Below are 16823 nucleotides of genomic sequence, written 5' to 3' on the forward strand. Positions count from 1 at the left end.
TTAAATTTCTCCTTTGTTTTATAGCCAGAAAATTACCAGTTTAAGCTTCTGTTTCTGATGTTTTAAAGAAATCCAGGTAAATTACGTTTCCTGAATAACCTAATTCACAGTTTAAGAAGCTCTTATTGTATGATTCTTTTTCTTTTTCTAACTAGTAGCCATATTGTACAGTTAAACCCTTTTTTCCCCAGATAAAATTCTGCATACTAAAGAGAGTTCACTTTTCATTTCTCCAGGCACTTTTCAAAAGGAAAACAATATTTTCTTTATAGATGCTGTTCTTTGTCTTATTGTGTCACTATTCTCTGATCACTTTCTGAAGTCTATACTGTACCTTTTTCTGTAGTTATTTGACCATCAATTTAGCACCTTTATCATATATCTAGTGATCTGTAACATAATTTTCATAAGGTCTATTTTTATAGACCTTATGAAATGTCTGTACATTATGATCTATTTTATGCACCGTGATATAAAACTCATTTCCTTTAACAATACTAGAGTTCATACTGTTTTTACCTAGAAATCCATTGGATGGCTCCAAATGATGTTTGAAGTGGTAGGAAAGGGAATAAATTATGCAAAGTTTGGTCAGAATTCATGCCCAGCTAGTAGCTCCAACTCACTTCCTAAACTGCCTTAATTACCTACCCCCACTGTTCTCTATAAGGGTATAAAGCACAAAGGAGAGGGATGAGAAAGGGACACGGGTGAAAATAAGAATTTGGTGGTACAGTGGAATCGTACATTTAACTCTTCAGTGCAAATATTAATGGCCTTTTCCTGTTATATGTACATGTCATATAACATGTACTCATGTTATATGACATGAGTACTGTGTTCATTCAACAATATGAGGGCTAAACATCCTGACTGATTATGTTTCAGATAGGGTGGCTATTTAACATCAAATTCTTGTTATTAAATAGGCATATAACTAACACAGTAAATAGGCAACATATGGTTGGGACATACATGATTGGCACATGTGAGTGCCATGATTTGTTGAGACAACTGGTTCTTAGAAGAGGTGACCTCTCCAGCCATCATGGAAGAACAAAATATAATTTGAATTGAAGCTAAAAGAAAAGGGTATCGTCCAAAAGGTAAATAAGGAAGAGGAAAAACACTTAAGGAACAACATTGAAAGTAAAAATATATGAGAAGTGTAGCTCAGCGATGGGACCCTGCGTGTCTCTCCAGTTTCATTTTGTGCTACTCTCCCTTGTTCATATCTTAGCAGAATTGGCTTTGCCTGGAGCACCCCACCCCCACCCCCACTTAAATTATGTTTTCATGTCATATACCCAATTTGTAATTCTGTATGTTAATGTGTATTTTTAAAAAGCCTGATTTCTTTACTAGTTGATTCACTTTCAGAGGGCCTGAATCATGTGTATTTTGTCCTTCATTAAATCTCGAACACTTAGCATAGGGCGTAAGTATTCATTTAATGACCAAATATTAAAATATTAGGAATATTTGAAAGGCAGTAGGTAGCTTACTTCAGTTGGAACAGAAGGTTCATGTCAGAGTTATTAGGATGGGAAGTAAGTCTATCTGCCCAAGGTCTTCTGACCCAGGTTAAGGATTTTGTGCATTGTCATTGGGGAGTGGGAGGCAGAACCACTGGAAACCTTTAAGCAGAGAGAAGACATTCTAAGCAGTATTTTGAGAAGACTAATTTGCCAAGAGTCCCTTGCAGTCATGGTTTCGAGAGAGTCACTGTACAAAAGTGATAGAAGGTAGGCCAGAAAGGAGAGATGGATCCAGAGGAAATTTCAGGTAAAAAAATTTGGGGGTACTAAGTAGTCTCAGGTAATTTTGAAGGTTCTTGCTATGTTATGTTCAGTGAGAAAAATAGTACCACCAAGATAGAAATTTGTACCCACAGCGTGACCTCAACTATATAAAATTATGGATCGAAAACAGTAGATGCAAGTACATCAACATGTGGACAATAGTTGCCTTTGGGTGGGATTATGGATGATTATCTTTCTGTTTTCCTTTTTCTCAAATTTACGTTTTTTTTTTCAGTGAGCACTTATGGTATACCAATCAGAAAACACCCCTCCCCATTCCTACCCCTGAAAAAAAAAAGGGATATGATTTCAAGAATTTTGCTCTAGTTTATTAGTCCTACACTTCACAATAGGGATCAAGAACATGTTTGGAGCTGGGGGCATAGAGCTTGGGTAGAGATCAATTTATAGGTTAGGGATCACCCTGCAGGGTACAGAGGTTGGATTCCTACAGGCAGATTATCCAGCCAGGTAGCTGGAGAGACAGCTCCTCTGGAATCCTGATGTTTCCCCTGCATTTTAGTTGATTTCCCCTTCAATCTCTCAAATTTATCCTGTAACCCTGCCTCACCTTCACTCCAAGCATCTGTTTTTCTCCTGTACCTCTTAGCTTAGTCTTGATTCTGTACTCTCTTGTCTCCTTGAAATTAAGGTAGGGTTCTTCAAGCTATTGGCTTGCCTGCCTCTAAAAGAATTTTGAAAATGAGCCATCCTAACATTTTTATATACTAAGTAACTCTCAAAGGTCATACAGCTAGTAGGTGGCAGAGTGGGATTTGAACAACTTTTGGAGTTGGTCTCTAGAAATTGTCCTTAATCTGCAGGACAACAAGCACATTTTAAACATTGGGAACTTTAAGTTATTGCTTTAAGTCATCATTTGTTTAGTTACCACTGCAGACTTAACTATTTTAGTTGATGAAAATTTCTACCAGGGCTTATGATCAGATCAAACTGCCAAATCTGACTTATTTTTAATTGGGTAAAAATAAAATCACAGTGCAATTCAAATAAATGTATTAATATATATTTTGAGAGGAATAATAAAAACACCAATAAGTTATGGACTATGTTTCATAGATTACTAAAGCAGTCCAGAATAAAATGTGGAGCTAATAAAATTAATTTATTTGGTTTACAAGTGTTATTTCTCATTAGTTAATAAATAATGATATACTCTAATATATAACTTAAATATTTTTTTATGAAATGAGTGTGTTAGAAATCATGTCAGTACTTTGATAATGTGGTTCCATTTGTGTATCACAATCTGTTGTTGGACTTTAGGAACAAATTAGATAAGGGTCATATATAAAAACATTTATTAATTTTGCTGGATCTCATGGTCAGAATTTTTTTATGTATTTAATGAAAGACATGATGCTACAGATTAAGTGCTTTGGCATTTGAATTATAATTTATTTTAATTTTAGTTTTATTAGTAGGATGTGGAAAATTGCATAAGATGAAAATGATGAGTTTTAATTAAAATAAATATTTTTATACCTTTTGATTAAATGGGTTGTAACTACCTTATCAAATGATATTTACAGCTTGTATCTAGTATCTTACAAATTTTGTGGGTACAGGAAGATATTCAAACTGAATTTAAAAGAGGAGGCATCACTTATGTGCACTCGGGACTTTTCTTCCCGAGTGATGACACCACCTAGGGAGAGGTATTTGTTAGGAATAGTTGAAAAGAATGGATTACCTCAGAGTATATGGGGCCAGGGTCAGGGGAGCCATTTTCAGTATTGGACATTTTTGCTTTGCTATCACAGTATATTTATTGAAGAATGATACATTATTAAAATAGACAGTAAGGCATTAGGAGGTGAGTGCATTATCATTGCCCCATTTTACATTTTGTTTGAATTCTGAACACTCCAACATAGGTCCAAATGTCAGGTTCTAGGTACTCTTCAATTGTGTATGTGTAGTCTAGAAAAAAAAGTCCTTTTGCAGGTTCTTGGTGCTTTTATCAATCGTTAAAGGGGGCTTTCATGCAGCAATTAAAATCATGAATTATTTTGGCACCCCAGAGAGTTTTACACTCTGGGCTAGTGAGTGCATCCTCTAAGTCAGGTCAGACTCTACCTTTATTTCGTAAAGAAGGCAGCGTACTATTTTCAAAGGAGAAGTGTGAATGGATTATCTACATGTGCATGCAGTCCTGTTCCCAGGTGGATCAATTTTAGGAAAGAGTAAATATGGGATTGTAGGAACTGGACATTGAGATCCTTTTTCTCCATACCTTTTGGAAGGCCTTCACATACACCAGGTTTACACATATAATAGTTTGAAGTCCAGTGAATTAAGGCATCTTTCAGTGATGTATTGCAAAAATTTCCCACTCTGTTCACTTGACTTCAGGCCATCCCTGCCCCAACTCTGTCTCTGTGACTTTCAGTGTGGCATGTGAATGGCTTATATCAGAATCACCTGTGATGATTTTTCAACCTAAGCCTGACCATCTCCCCGTGGGCTCTTCTCCTTTAAGGGGTGTGGCTGTCACTGCTGAGCATGCACCATACTCCCAAGGCTGACAACCATTGCTTTAATTAAACTTATGGACACTTGTCAGAGTTTTGTATCTAAAATTATGAATGATTTCATCTTATGAAATATTTGATATTTTCTATATCCTATTAAGAAGTAAAATTATAAGCTTTCTACAGGTTTTGGCCTTCTGTATTGTTTCCTTACAGTCTGCTCATCTGAACTTTTTATACTTATCTCTGTTTCGCCTTGAGTTACACATTCTTTGGATATCAGTTCTTACACACACACAAAGGTTCTTAAAATATTGTCCCTGGCCAAGCAGCATCAGCATCCTGTGGAGATTTGTTAGAAATGCATATCCTTGGTCCCCATGCCAGACCCAATGAATCAGAAACTCTGGGGAGGTGGCCCAGCAATCTGTGTTTTAACAAGTCCTTCAGCTGATTCTGATGCACATAATGTTTAAGAACTTGATCTTACCTTAGCTCCCTTCCTTTCTTGCTTGTAAATTCCTAGTTATCTTGTAAGACTCTAGCTTCCCGGCAGAGTTGCTCTCTCTTCTGTGTCCTATGGTACTTTATCAAATCTCTTTTATAGCATTTATATTGCTTGCATCTGTCTACCTTTGAAGGTGGAGGCCACAACATAAATTACTTTTGCATCTACATGCAACACCTACCTTGATGATAAGTTAAGTGCTAGTGAATAAATGAATGTATGCATGAGTGAAGGAGAAGAGCATTTAGGAGGAGTGGTGATCAATAAGGTCAGCTACTATGGAGAGATCATGGAAAATAATGAAGGAAAAAAGCTTTTGGATTTCATAGTAAAGCAGGTGTTGGTGACCTTTGAAATGCTTGCTTCAGCAGAGTGATGGGCAAGAAGCCCAGATTACTGGGAATTAGGGACTTCTAACATGATGAAGACTTTCAAGTTCCCAGAGTTTCTTATTGATTGTTTATCTGAACATGTGGTAGAAGAGAATTTTCTTGGGAGAAATAACTAAGTGACCTTAGTCTGCTTACTTAATCTCATTAAGTCTGTGATTCCAAATAGGCAATAATAGTAATAATGTTTGTTTTTAGTTTTTTAAAAGAATAAAACAAGATCATTGTAACACCCTAGAATGATGCCTAACACTTAGTACTTAAGGGTCATTTCTTTTCCTGTGGCCAAGGGACTGGGATATACTGGTTTTCCAGGCCTGGCTTAAGGAATACTCTGTTTAATAAAACAGGAGAAGAAGAGTGGTTCCCCAAATGGAAATCCAATTTCTGTTACTTGGAATGAAAGGGAGTAGATGCAAAGCAGGCAAAACAACTGATTCCATTTTATTGTGTAGAAAAGTGTGTTTTCAAACTGTGCTTCTGGGAACTCTAGGATTCCAACTGTGAGAGACTTACAGAAGTTGAAGGAAAGAAGAGAATAACAAATGACTGCAGGTTGTTCTCTAATCCATGCTGACTCTAACTTCCCCAAGAATAGCTTCAATTTTATGTTTTGTACCCAATTTTGGGTTAAAATTTTATTTGAACATGGAATTTTAGCTGTACCATTGGTATAGAACAATTTAGCAGGTAGTTAGGCCCATAAAGTATAAAAGCAGGTGAGTACCTTTTGTTACTCCATACCACTGAAAAAGTTTTTGCTCTAACTTTCCTGCATCCCAATACCCAACTCACATTCCTAACCCTACTAAGATCCAGATTCAGACATGGGAAAAACATGACATTAGGCAGAAGTCCAGTTCTCAGTTTATCGATGTTAATGACACTTAAAAAAAAGTCATTACTTAACATTTAGCTCATCGAGAAGACATCCCTACAAGGTGTCGACAACTTGGTGACTCAGTATGGTCTGGTAATTATACAGCATAAAATTTTGATATAGTTAAAAAATTGACAGATCATAATGTTCAATGATATGTTTATGCCTAAATTTACATAAATTTACATTTATGCTGAAGTTGACATTGGCAAGCTGGGCAGTTAAATATATTTCAGTCCTTTGTCTATGGCTCATCTCCTAGGTAATTGCTGCTTAGTCACATTCTTAGGACTTTTTCCTCCTCTACTATTGAATTTTTAAAACATATCCAGACCAGTCTTTCATCCTCTATATCAGCCCAATGTGGCTCAGTGCCTGTTTGTGTAAATAAAGTTTTATTGGAACATAGACATGCGCATTAGTTTTAGTCTCACTTGCATTTATAACAGCAGAGGTGATTGGTTGTGAAAGAGAATGTACCACAAGCAGTAAAAATATTAACTATCTGGTCTTTACAGAAAAAGTTGTTGACCTATGCTCTATATTTTTGTGGCTTATAGCAGAATTACTACATCTTGACATATGTCATACTTAGGAAGAAGAATCAGGTAATATCCTTATAATACTCTTACTCTCTGATGCTCTCAAAAACATATCTAGGGAAATGTTTTTGCCATATCTACTCTACCTGCACTCTTTCAATTCTCTGAACAATTTCTCTGTACTTCTGTACGTACCCTCAACGGTTTTGTCTTCTTTATCTTATAAAATTGCCAGCTGTTTTTAAGGAATGGGAGCTAGAAGAGTGATATGACAGCTTTCCACCTAGCCCTTGAACACATTGTACACACACCTGCGTGTGCTTAATGCATAGGCACAAGATCCAAACACATGGAAAAAAATCAGGATTTGGTATCATTTTATTTCCCCTACTGAGCCCTCTCAATTTCATATTTGTGGTAGTATTAGCAGCGTATTTTGTGAAGAAGCGATTGAGCTGTGCCAAGAGGTTTGGTGAAGAGAGTTGGGGAAGGAACAGATTTTTTCTGACCTGGTCACTGGTTGTTGTAAGCAGAGCAGCCACTCATCAGTAGGCTGAGTAGTTAAGCTGTACTTGAAGAAGAGCAGGGATAATAATACCTCTTTCCTGCATTTTTGCAGTCTAAATGCCCTGTGGAGTGAGAGAAGACTTCAATCCCTAGGCTTGTGAATCCCTTATCTTTCGCAAACGTTAAATTAATTTTTAAGGCTATTTATTCAAAGTTGACTTAACCACTAGAATAGAAAAGATCAGACAAATCAGCTGCAAGAAATGAAGTATGAGAAAACCCGAACTCTTTGACAAAGTATTCCTGGGAGTAAATGTGTTGAATGAAGCCAGCGGGTAAATGATAAGGCCCCTTACACTATGGATGTAAGAAAGCAATTTATCAAGAGTACATGAACTCTCTAGTGACCACAAGTCAGTAGGAAATGAGAGTGGAGGAGGAGCCCTGAAAAAATACATTTGAAATACTAAAAACCGTGTCTGTGCATGCATTTTTAAATACCTGCATTAATATGCAGAAATACTGGCATATTGAAATAAGAGTTTCAGAGTACACATGTACAGTACATACTGTTATAGGCTAAGGTGGTAGCAAGAGTGGGTGAGAAAGGCCAGGCAGTGATTTAGAACTTACAGAAACTTTGGGGTACTGTACTCTCAGATATAGTTAGGATTTGATGCTGGATGTTGTTGTCTGATAGTGTTGCCACTATCCTCACTCATGAGATTAGATGTCCATCTTTCAGGTTTAGGTGTTTATCTGTTCTAATCTCTAGAAGGTCGTGTGTGTGTGTGTGTGTGTGTGTGTGTGTGTGTGTGTGTGTATACTAACAATCTCTTTTTGTTTTTGTGTTCTCTTAAGGAGTTCAAAGCATCTCTCATTCATTATCTCATTATCTTTGCAGCATCTCTTTGAGCCGTGTAGATGAGACAGTGTTATCTTAATTGTTCACTTTAGAGAAACTGAGGGAAAATGTAATTACATTATCTGCAGCAGGGTTCCCAGTAACTCAGATAAGGATGGGGATTAGAATGTATGATCTTATCTTGGCTTTAAGCTCTTGGGGAGATACTTTTTCAGATATGAGGAGGGGAAAAGGCCTAATTTTGAAATATTAGTCTTATTAAAAGTATTTACTTTGAAAATGGTCATCCTCAGTTTTTTGCATTGAGATAAAACAGGAGAAACACAGAAATTCTCAAACTTTGATTTTACGTGTGTTCCTCCCCCCCCCCACCACCCATTTTCATCTGACACTAAACCCTGGTCAGAGCTGTTTAAAAGATCGCTAAATTATGACTTGAATTTATTTTTTTCAACTGAATAACTTTCTTATTTTTAAAAAGATTTATTTATTATTTATTGACAGAGGGGAAGGGAGGGAGAGAAACATCAGTGTGTGGTTGCCCCTTGCAAGTCCTCAACCAGGAACCTGGCCTGCAATCCAGGCCTGTGCCCTGACTGGGAATCAAACCATCAACCCTTTGGTTCTCAGGCTGGCACTCAGTCCACTGAACCACACCAACCAGGGCTCCTGGATAACTTGAATAGAACATGCCAGTGAATACTAACCCTAACCTAACAGGTGAACAGCAAGGGGTAAAATTGGGAGAACTAAGTCTTAGGGTAATCTCCCTAAGGGTAATCTCCCTTTGCTAGTTTAACCTGAAAGCTAACAGATGTTAGCTTTCCTTATTCCTTCTAAATTAGGTTTTTTAGGCTGCTGTAGTCTGAAGAACATTCTTCTCTTCTTCTTTAAACCATTCACGTTTTGTAAATGGTGAATCTTACTTTTAAAAAGTGATACTGGTTGAACCTATTCCTGGGTCATGAAGTGGGAATTGTTTGTTTTTTCTTTGGTGGGGGAGAGAGAATTCCATGGTAACTTGGGGTGAATCATAGTTCAATTAGCAAATTAATTAATCTGGTTTTTAGAGTCAGCCATAGTCATTTAGAAACATCCTCAGTGGTTCTCTTTCTGAAAGTTGAATGTGTTTTGTATTTGCTTGCTGTCATCAGCAGTCTGCAGTCTGCAGTGTATAAATAAAACAGGGAGGGGGTGGGAAGAGGATTATTTACATTGCAAACTGTTGCTTAAACATTCAACATGTGATTGTCATGCATCCTAAGAAATGGAGTCCTGATAACTTCCAGTAACTTGTTTCTGCTTTGTCTGTTGCTGTCCTTTCCCTTTGTCTCTTTATTCCCATCTGCCTGCGGAACCACCACAGCCTTGGATAAGCTCAGCACCCAGCACCTGTACCACCCCACGCAAGTGGAGATTGTGCAGTCCAACGTAGTGTTCGACATCAGCAGCCTGATGCTCTATGGGACACAAGCGGTGCCCGTGCGGCTAAAGATCCTGCTGGACCGTCTCTTCAGTGTCCTGAAGCAAGAGGAGGTGCTACACATCCTGCACGGCCTGGGCTGGACTCTGCGGGACTATGTTCGAGGGTACATCCTTCAGGTAGGGGGAGGACGTTGAAGCTGATGTCTTTGGCCAGCTCTAGTGGGGTTGGTGAGAGCCCATTGCAAACCTGATCTCCTTCCTGTCCCTTGCTGTCCCAGGCATGCACATCCTCTTCTGGTTAAAATGGTCCTTTTGGCAGGCTTGTCAGGGGATTGGAAAAAAGGAGTGATGTTCCCAGTAAGTCAGCGTCAGGCTTCAGTGGTGTATGTTAGGAAGGAACAAGTGGCCTGTTGCCTAGTGTCACTTTGCATCATTTTGAATCTAACTCTCTCTTCCCTGTAACATGAGCTTCCTGGCTTCTCTGGCAAGTCTTGTTGTAGCCCTACTAAATAGGAGGGCTCTTTGAGGTGGGATATGGGTATGCGGAAATCTGAGATTACTCTTCATCTGGGTTTAGTCTGGTTTGTTCTTACCCTTAATTTGTAGGTTTGGAGTTTTTTTGGTTGTCTCTGCACCCTAACTAATTATTGCTTCTTCATCCAAATCCAAGGAAGAACTGTAACCTCTATAAATTCCTTGCTTTTATAATCAGTCAACCTTCACACTCCAAAACACGCAGATATGGTTATAGATTTGGCCTTCATAGCACTTGTTCTTCCAGCCTGAGACCCTTCTTGGTGTCAGTGGCATTTCCAATCTGGTAAGGGTCTGAAAACTTTCCGGGAGGCCTGCAGCCTCCACTCCCTTCCCCCTCAACCTGCTTGCCTTTTTCATCATAATTTACAGTACATTATGAGTGGTTTTGCATTGTGTACTTTGCCTCTGAAATGTTTTTATGGCCATCTGTCTTCCTACGACCCTTGAAGGGTAAATGTTGAAAACAGCATGTTGGGAGACCCCAGGATCCAAAAAGACTACAGTGGATGATGAAGAAGTACTCCCTCCTGCCAAAGGAGATCACAGTTGGAAAAGGTAGACTCTGAAGTGATTTTTGAAATTTCCTATGGGGATAATACCAGGAGAATTGACCCCTTCAAAAACATTGTTGTTGTTTTTTTTTGACTCTGCCAGCCTGTTTATTTCCTGAGTTACCTTGTGTTGTGTGCAAGGCCTTGGCTGCCAGCGTGGTATGTGATGAGTGGGGGCCTCAAGACTTCCCTTGCTTTAACCTGTCATTAAAACACACACATTCCGGTCATTCTCCTGCGTGATACCTCCAGGTGTTAACCAGGGAAGGAGAGCAAGAAGGGTTGATGAGTGGACATAGAGGAAGAGGGGAGATGGAATACCCTTTCTGCTCCCATGACTGCTTTAGTTAACAGAGAATTATTTCTTAGTTTAATGAGATGTCAGCTTGAAAAGCATAGAAAATTTGGCCTTCTGAAGATGATGATAGGAATAACTATACATTACATTTTATGGTTATAGAAGACTTTCACAAGCATTCTCTCATTTGCCTCATTTTGGGGACATTTCAGTGGGGTGAGTGGAAAGTTAAGTCCTGGGTGGTCAGGGGACCTAAGGGGGCACGCGGTCCAGGAGGAAGGGGCCAGGAAAAGCAAAGCATGGAGCCAGTTTAACAATCCCTGATGATCTGGCCTTGAGACATATCCGTGCCACATCTTTCTGCAGACGTTTCCACAACATGATTATTAATGTCCATTTTGGATGGATTTTATCCTGCATGAAAGAATAAACCTCTTGCAAATTTTTAATGGAACTGTTAGCTTGGCTAAGCATTTTTTCCTGTATTTAAAACTTAAAGTATTTTGCCCCAATCTGGTATTGTCTTCATTGGCTTCAGTTTGACGCTTATCAGTGTTATCATCAATGCTGCATTTCAGTTCTGTGTGTGTATTTTTGCCTAAGATATGTGGAGCATATGCATGGTGTCTTTCTGTCGAAACAAGTAGATATTTGCATGACTGTGATCGTTTGCCATCTTAACAACCCAGTTTGCTGCAGCACTTTATTGTCAGTAAATACAGAACCTTCTGGATGTTCTCTGGTATGGTCCTAGTGTTCTTCCTTGACCGGTGCCTGTTTTTTTTGTTTTACTTGAAATTATTGCATAGATGTTAATTTTCTCCCCAAATTTCAACATAGCTCTAAGGTAAGCATAGAAAAATACTCCGTAGATACAAAATTGCAAGAGAAATTAATATAAGAGAAAAATTCAGCGAAATCACAAACTGTTTATAAAGTTTCTTATTTTGGGGTGAAATATTGCATATAAAGAATATGGTCATTTATTGTTATACTTAAGTTATGATTAATTTTCATTAATATGCATATGTTTGACAGTTTCAAATTTCACATAATCTAGCTCTCCATTCAGAGTCTAAATTGACATTTTGAGAAAATCATAGATGATTTTTACCTTAGAGGAATACTAGGTTTAATTTCTGTCTTGTTTATTGATAGAATTGATGTAATGTAGATTTTATTTAAATGATGCTTTTTGTTACTCAGCATTTATCATATACTTATTCCTTGGACAAAATAGTTCTTGGTTTAAAAAAAAAGCAAGAAATTGAAGGACACAAAACTGTTATCACTTGTGTAGTGAGAAAATGCTCATTTGAAAAATAATAAAACAACCCCCTCAAAAATAAGAGCTAGATTATACAAATAAACCCCTTTCCTCCAAAGCAATGTTATTTGCTTATTGGACAATATTTTAAAACTTATATATAGAATGATAAAGTATGCACAAATAACCTTGATAATAATTATATGTAACATTTTCCCACAAGTAAACGATAAAATATGTATCCAAAGGTTGTGGAATCCTATAATACACTATTAGAGTATAAGACATTTTATCTGGCTAAAACTCATTGTCTTGTAGCCCTCAAGGCATCAATTTTAGCATTATTGCTCTCAACAACAGTATATTGAATATTATGTCAGTTAAAGGAGAATAATTATCAAGTCAAGTTAGGGTGGCTGTTAGTCTTACCACATATTGACTTGGTTAGCAGTCGGCTATAGATTGTGTTACTAGGCAAATGAAGATGTACGGGGAGTTGAACTGGTGAAGCCAAGATATTAATTTAACTTCCCTGGGCCCAAACCTACATCCCTATGTATATGCAGCTACTTCTGGTTTCAGAGATAGTTTTGAATGTGGAAGGATTGCATATGTCTAATCTGTTCTAGAGTTTTTGGCTTTGGATGTGGGTGGGGACAAAGAAGATCAGGCCATTCACAGGTATTGTAAGCATGTATGAAATGGTTATTTAAAGAAAAGGGGGAAAATATTGATGCCATAGATTCATTTAAAAGACTAGCAGTGTCTTTCAAGAACCCTGTACTGTTTTGGTAAAAATTACTTTTTACCTTTGTGATTATCTGTGCAATTCATAAACTAGCCAGCTGGGTGTAAAATGCATAGTATACTTAGACTAAAATGATTTAAGAATTCAGGAACATCCTAAAGGTAAACAGTCCAGTATTCTCCTGTGTACCAATTAAAGTATTCATTCAGAAAGTATAGGAAAAAAATGAGATAAATTTGAAGCGTTTTTCCACAAAGTAGCAGCAAACGGAAATATGCAATTAGATGCTAAAATCTAGGTATAAAGGAACGTAAGAGTTTTTCTGCTGCTAAAGAATAATTCTTTTTTCAAATATGTATCTCATGGTACATTTATTGATGACAAATAAAAGCAGTGTTCTTTTTCCGTTTTCCCTGTCTTTGACCTAGGGTATAAAAATATAGGTGATTATCATTGTTGAATTAATCATTTAAAAATCAAGTTTTCACAGTCTCTTTTCAGTTGAATTTGTAACTGCCTTGCCTGAGCTCATAGACCAGCCTATCTTTGGAAGTCTCCTTTACAAATGAGTCCTGCCAGAATTCACAGAACCATATCAGACACTCTGCATAATTAGCTGAGGTGTCAGCAGCCTTTTGAGAGAATGAGTAGTGATGCATATTTCAAATCACCTGTGTCTTGAAACAATCAGAACTAATAGAACAAGCAGCACTTTAGAAGCACATGTCCCAGAGTATTCTAGGGCAGTAGTCTTCCAGAGATAAGAATTTAGACTTGGAAGCAAGTACTCTCTGGATCTTTCTCTTAGAGCCTCTTGCTAATATTAACATAATAAAGGCTCTGGGAAGTCCTGAAGTAAGTGATTTGTGAGAGTAGGTAAGGAGCTTCCACCAACCTTTCCCACTTAATAGCCTTTTCATATCATCCTCTTAAGAAGTCTTCAGTTCCTGAACACACTCAGCTCTTCTTCAACTAGGTGTGTTTGTGTGGACACTTCTGCCTGGGCAATTTCTTGTCCTTTAGGTGTCAGCCAAAGTCCCACTTTTCCCCAGAGACCTTTTCTGTCTAGCTTCACCAATGCATGTTTTTTCTAGTATTGGCTGTATCTAGTGTGGCTGTTTCTCTTAAGCTCTAACCCAAATTTAAATTAATCAATTAAATCAACCATTAAAATGCACCCCCTCCAGGCTTCCTCACTAGGGAACACTGAGAAGACAGGGTACTCATTCAATATTTGTTAAATGAATGGGTATAAAAAACTGGTATAGCTTGATGTTTCACCACAGAACTCACGGGGTATTCAGTAACTTCAGTTGGGCCAAAAAGGCCCGTAGTCTTTCTTCAGACTTCCTAGGGACTGAATTTCGTGACTGCAGCTGGGCTGGTGAGGGTAGTAAGAAGATAATTAAGGCTCCCACACCCCCTTGCTAGTGTTTTGTGGTATCCATGTGGTAGAAAAACATAAATATTAAGCAAACACTTGTATTTAAACAGCCCCTTGTGGAGCAAGTTCACATACATTAGTTAGCTTTTTGAATTCCCAGTGAATTAACATTTGAAGTAGTTTAAGCTCAAAGAGGTTGACTTTCCTGTAAACACACAGCTGTTACCTGGCACAGGTAGTGATGCACTGCAAGCTTACTGAGGATAAGAACCACTTACCTCTTGTTCATCACTGCGACCCACCTCTCAGCACCCAGACTGGCATATACAGGGCTTACTAAATATTGAGAGAGGAAGTTTTCAAATATGATTTGAACAAGGTATCTAACTCTAGTGGCAATGTTTGGGTGGTGTTTTAAAAATTTTTGTGTTTTTAAGACGACCAAACTGTCTCTCCGGAACAAGAATCTTGTAGCATGGAAGTTGTGTGGTTTGGGGAACAAGGAAGGCCTGAGAAACTTGAACTGACAAAGTTAAGATCTCTCTTATATTTATTTGGTGGATCATTACCACCTGATGATAGACAATATTATATTAAGTTGATTCCCCTTTTATGTTCTTTTTCTCAGCTATTTTTGATATTCCATCTCGTTTCAGGTTACCTTTGCTCTCTCATTTCCATGCCCAAAATTTTTTCTCTAGATCTGATATCTATCATTAATGCTTCATTGCAATTTTGGCTCTTTGCTTTACCTTTCCAGAGATACATGCCTTTTGTAATTAAGTCTAAAAACAAAAAGGGTTTTTAACCTAATTAATAAGATTTCAGCTATATCATATGCAGGGCGTGAGCAGAAATGAAGTAGCTCTTTTCTGGGTCCATAAAAGGATATCAAATTGAATGGGAAATGGGGAACTAGATATTGAGTGAGAAGATTGGGCTAAAGTCCCAGCACTGCCACTGATTATTTATGTGAGTATGGAAAAATTTGCTATTCTCAGCCATAGTTTCTTCATCTTTAAAATTGAGGTAACCTCTCCTACCTCTCTTGCTTTGAATGGCAAAGGGTGAAGTCATGCAATTGAAAGCATGTTGTAAACTCCTACTGAGGTTGGTATTTTTCACTTACATCTATGTGTAAAGCTAATTCTGACCAGTTACTGCAGGGAAATATTAGATGCCAAACATTTTTCTGTGCAGATGTCAAATGCTTCAAAAAAGATGGGAAATACATGTTAGGCTTTAGGTAATATCATTAGGATAAAAGCTAGTTGTTTTACAACTGGCTTTAGTCAGTAAATCTTGAAATGCTAATGGCCTGACACAGTAGGAGTTTGTTTCTCCCTCTCATCAAGACCAATCAGCATTCCTGGTTGGTGAAGGCTTTCCTCCCAGAGGTGATTTGAAGGGAGGTCATTTAGGGCCTCTGACATTTTATGGCTCTTCCATTCTCTGGGGCCTCAGCTTCTTCATCCAGGTGGCAGCTCTGAGAGAGGGTTAGAGGCTCTTGTGGGGAGGTTTTCATGGACCAGCCTGGAAAGTAGAATGTGTGACTTCTCTCATGTCACTGATCAGAGCGTGTATCTAAACTGAGCCAGCTGACCCAGGGAGGCTAGGACACGTAGTGCCAGGCTGAGAAGCTGCTCCCAGCTCTACCTGTGCAGCATAGGGGTGAGCATAGGTCAAGGCCCCATGCAGGTGTGGTGACGTAGCTGTAATTTTGCTTTTTTTTTTTTTTTTACAGTTGGACCAGGAAAACTTAAATCAGCAGATTAGTATGGTAAAGGCAGGTTAATGGCCTTTGAATCCTGACTCCAGTTCTTAGTAGATTTGTGAAGATAGGCCTGTGTCTATATTTACCTAAGCTTCTGTTCCCTTAACCTGTAAAGCAGGTACTTTATGGGTTTATTGAGAAGATAAAATAAGATGATGCATATAAAGCATTTACTAGTGTCACTTGCTAAGTATCCAGTAAATGTTAACTATTAACATTTATTCTGATGATGAAAAACATGATGATGATATTCACTATGACAGGCTATTGCAAATATGGTCATTTTAGACATTTGTACATAAAGCAGTCCTGGATATTTTATATTTCACCCTGTCTTTTAGAACAGAATACCTTTCCAACCAGTCAGGCTAAAGGGTACCTACTGTTCAATTGTTAAGAAATAATACATATGTGCATACGCATATACATATGTATACAAACACATATTTATATAGTACCTGCTTGATAACAAATAATCAGCAGGAGGGTATAGTGACAAAAAGTTTGGACTTTGGAATGGGATAGGCTTGCTTATGAATTCTGGTTTCACCTTTTGATAGCTCTGTTGCCTACAATAGATCATTTAACATATTTGAATCTGAGTTCCTTCATCTGTAAATGTGAAATGAAATGATATTTATAAAGTATTTAGTGCAGTAACTAGCCCACAGGACTCTTATTAATATTATGCAATATTACATTGTGAGTATCCATGTGTGTTATTATTTAAACTATGACTCATTCCATATATGCTATCATTTTATTACCCTTGCATTTCTCTATTTCAATAACTCTTCTAATACTCTTCCAAGCACCTGGCACAGAATGAATGACTACCTGATGAATTTATT

The 16823-nt window shown here is 37.8% G+C and overlaps 1 protein-coding gene across 11 annotated transcripts in view; it reads left to right on the top strand.

Moving 5' to 3' along the window:
• Positions 1 to 16823, top strand: part of BNC2 (basonuclin 2) — a 425127-nt gene that overhangs the window by 284586 nt on the left and 123718 nt on the right. For all 11 annotated transcript variants that reach the window (XR_004902165.1, XM_036021560.1, XM_036021561.1 and 8 more), the window contains one exon: positions 9355 to 9590. Coding sequence is in view for 10 of the 11 variants with exons in the window: in XM_036021560.1 (XP_035877453.1) it covers positions 9355 to 9590 (236 nt within the window). In the remaining variant the exon portion in view is untranslated. The remainder of the gene's footprint in view (positions 1 to 9354; positions 9591 to 16823) is intronic.

Source organism: Phyllostomus discolor, chromosome 3 (assembly GCF_004126475.2).
Source record: "Phyllostomus discolor isolate MPI-MPIP mPhyDis1 chromosome 3, mPhyDis1.pri.v3, whole genome shotgun sequence".
NCBI classification, from domain to species: Eukaryota; Metazoa; Chordata; class Mammalia; order Chiroptera; family Phyllostomidae; genus Phyllostomus; species Phyllostomus discolor.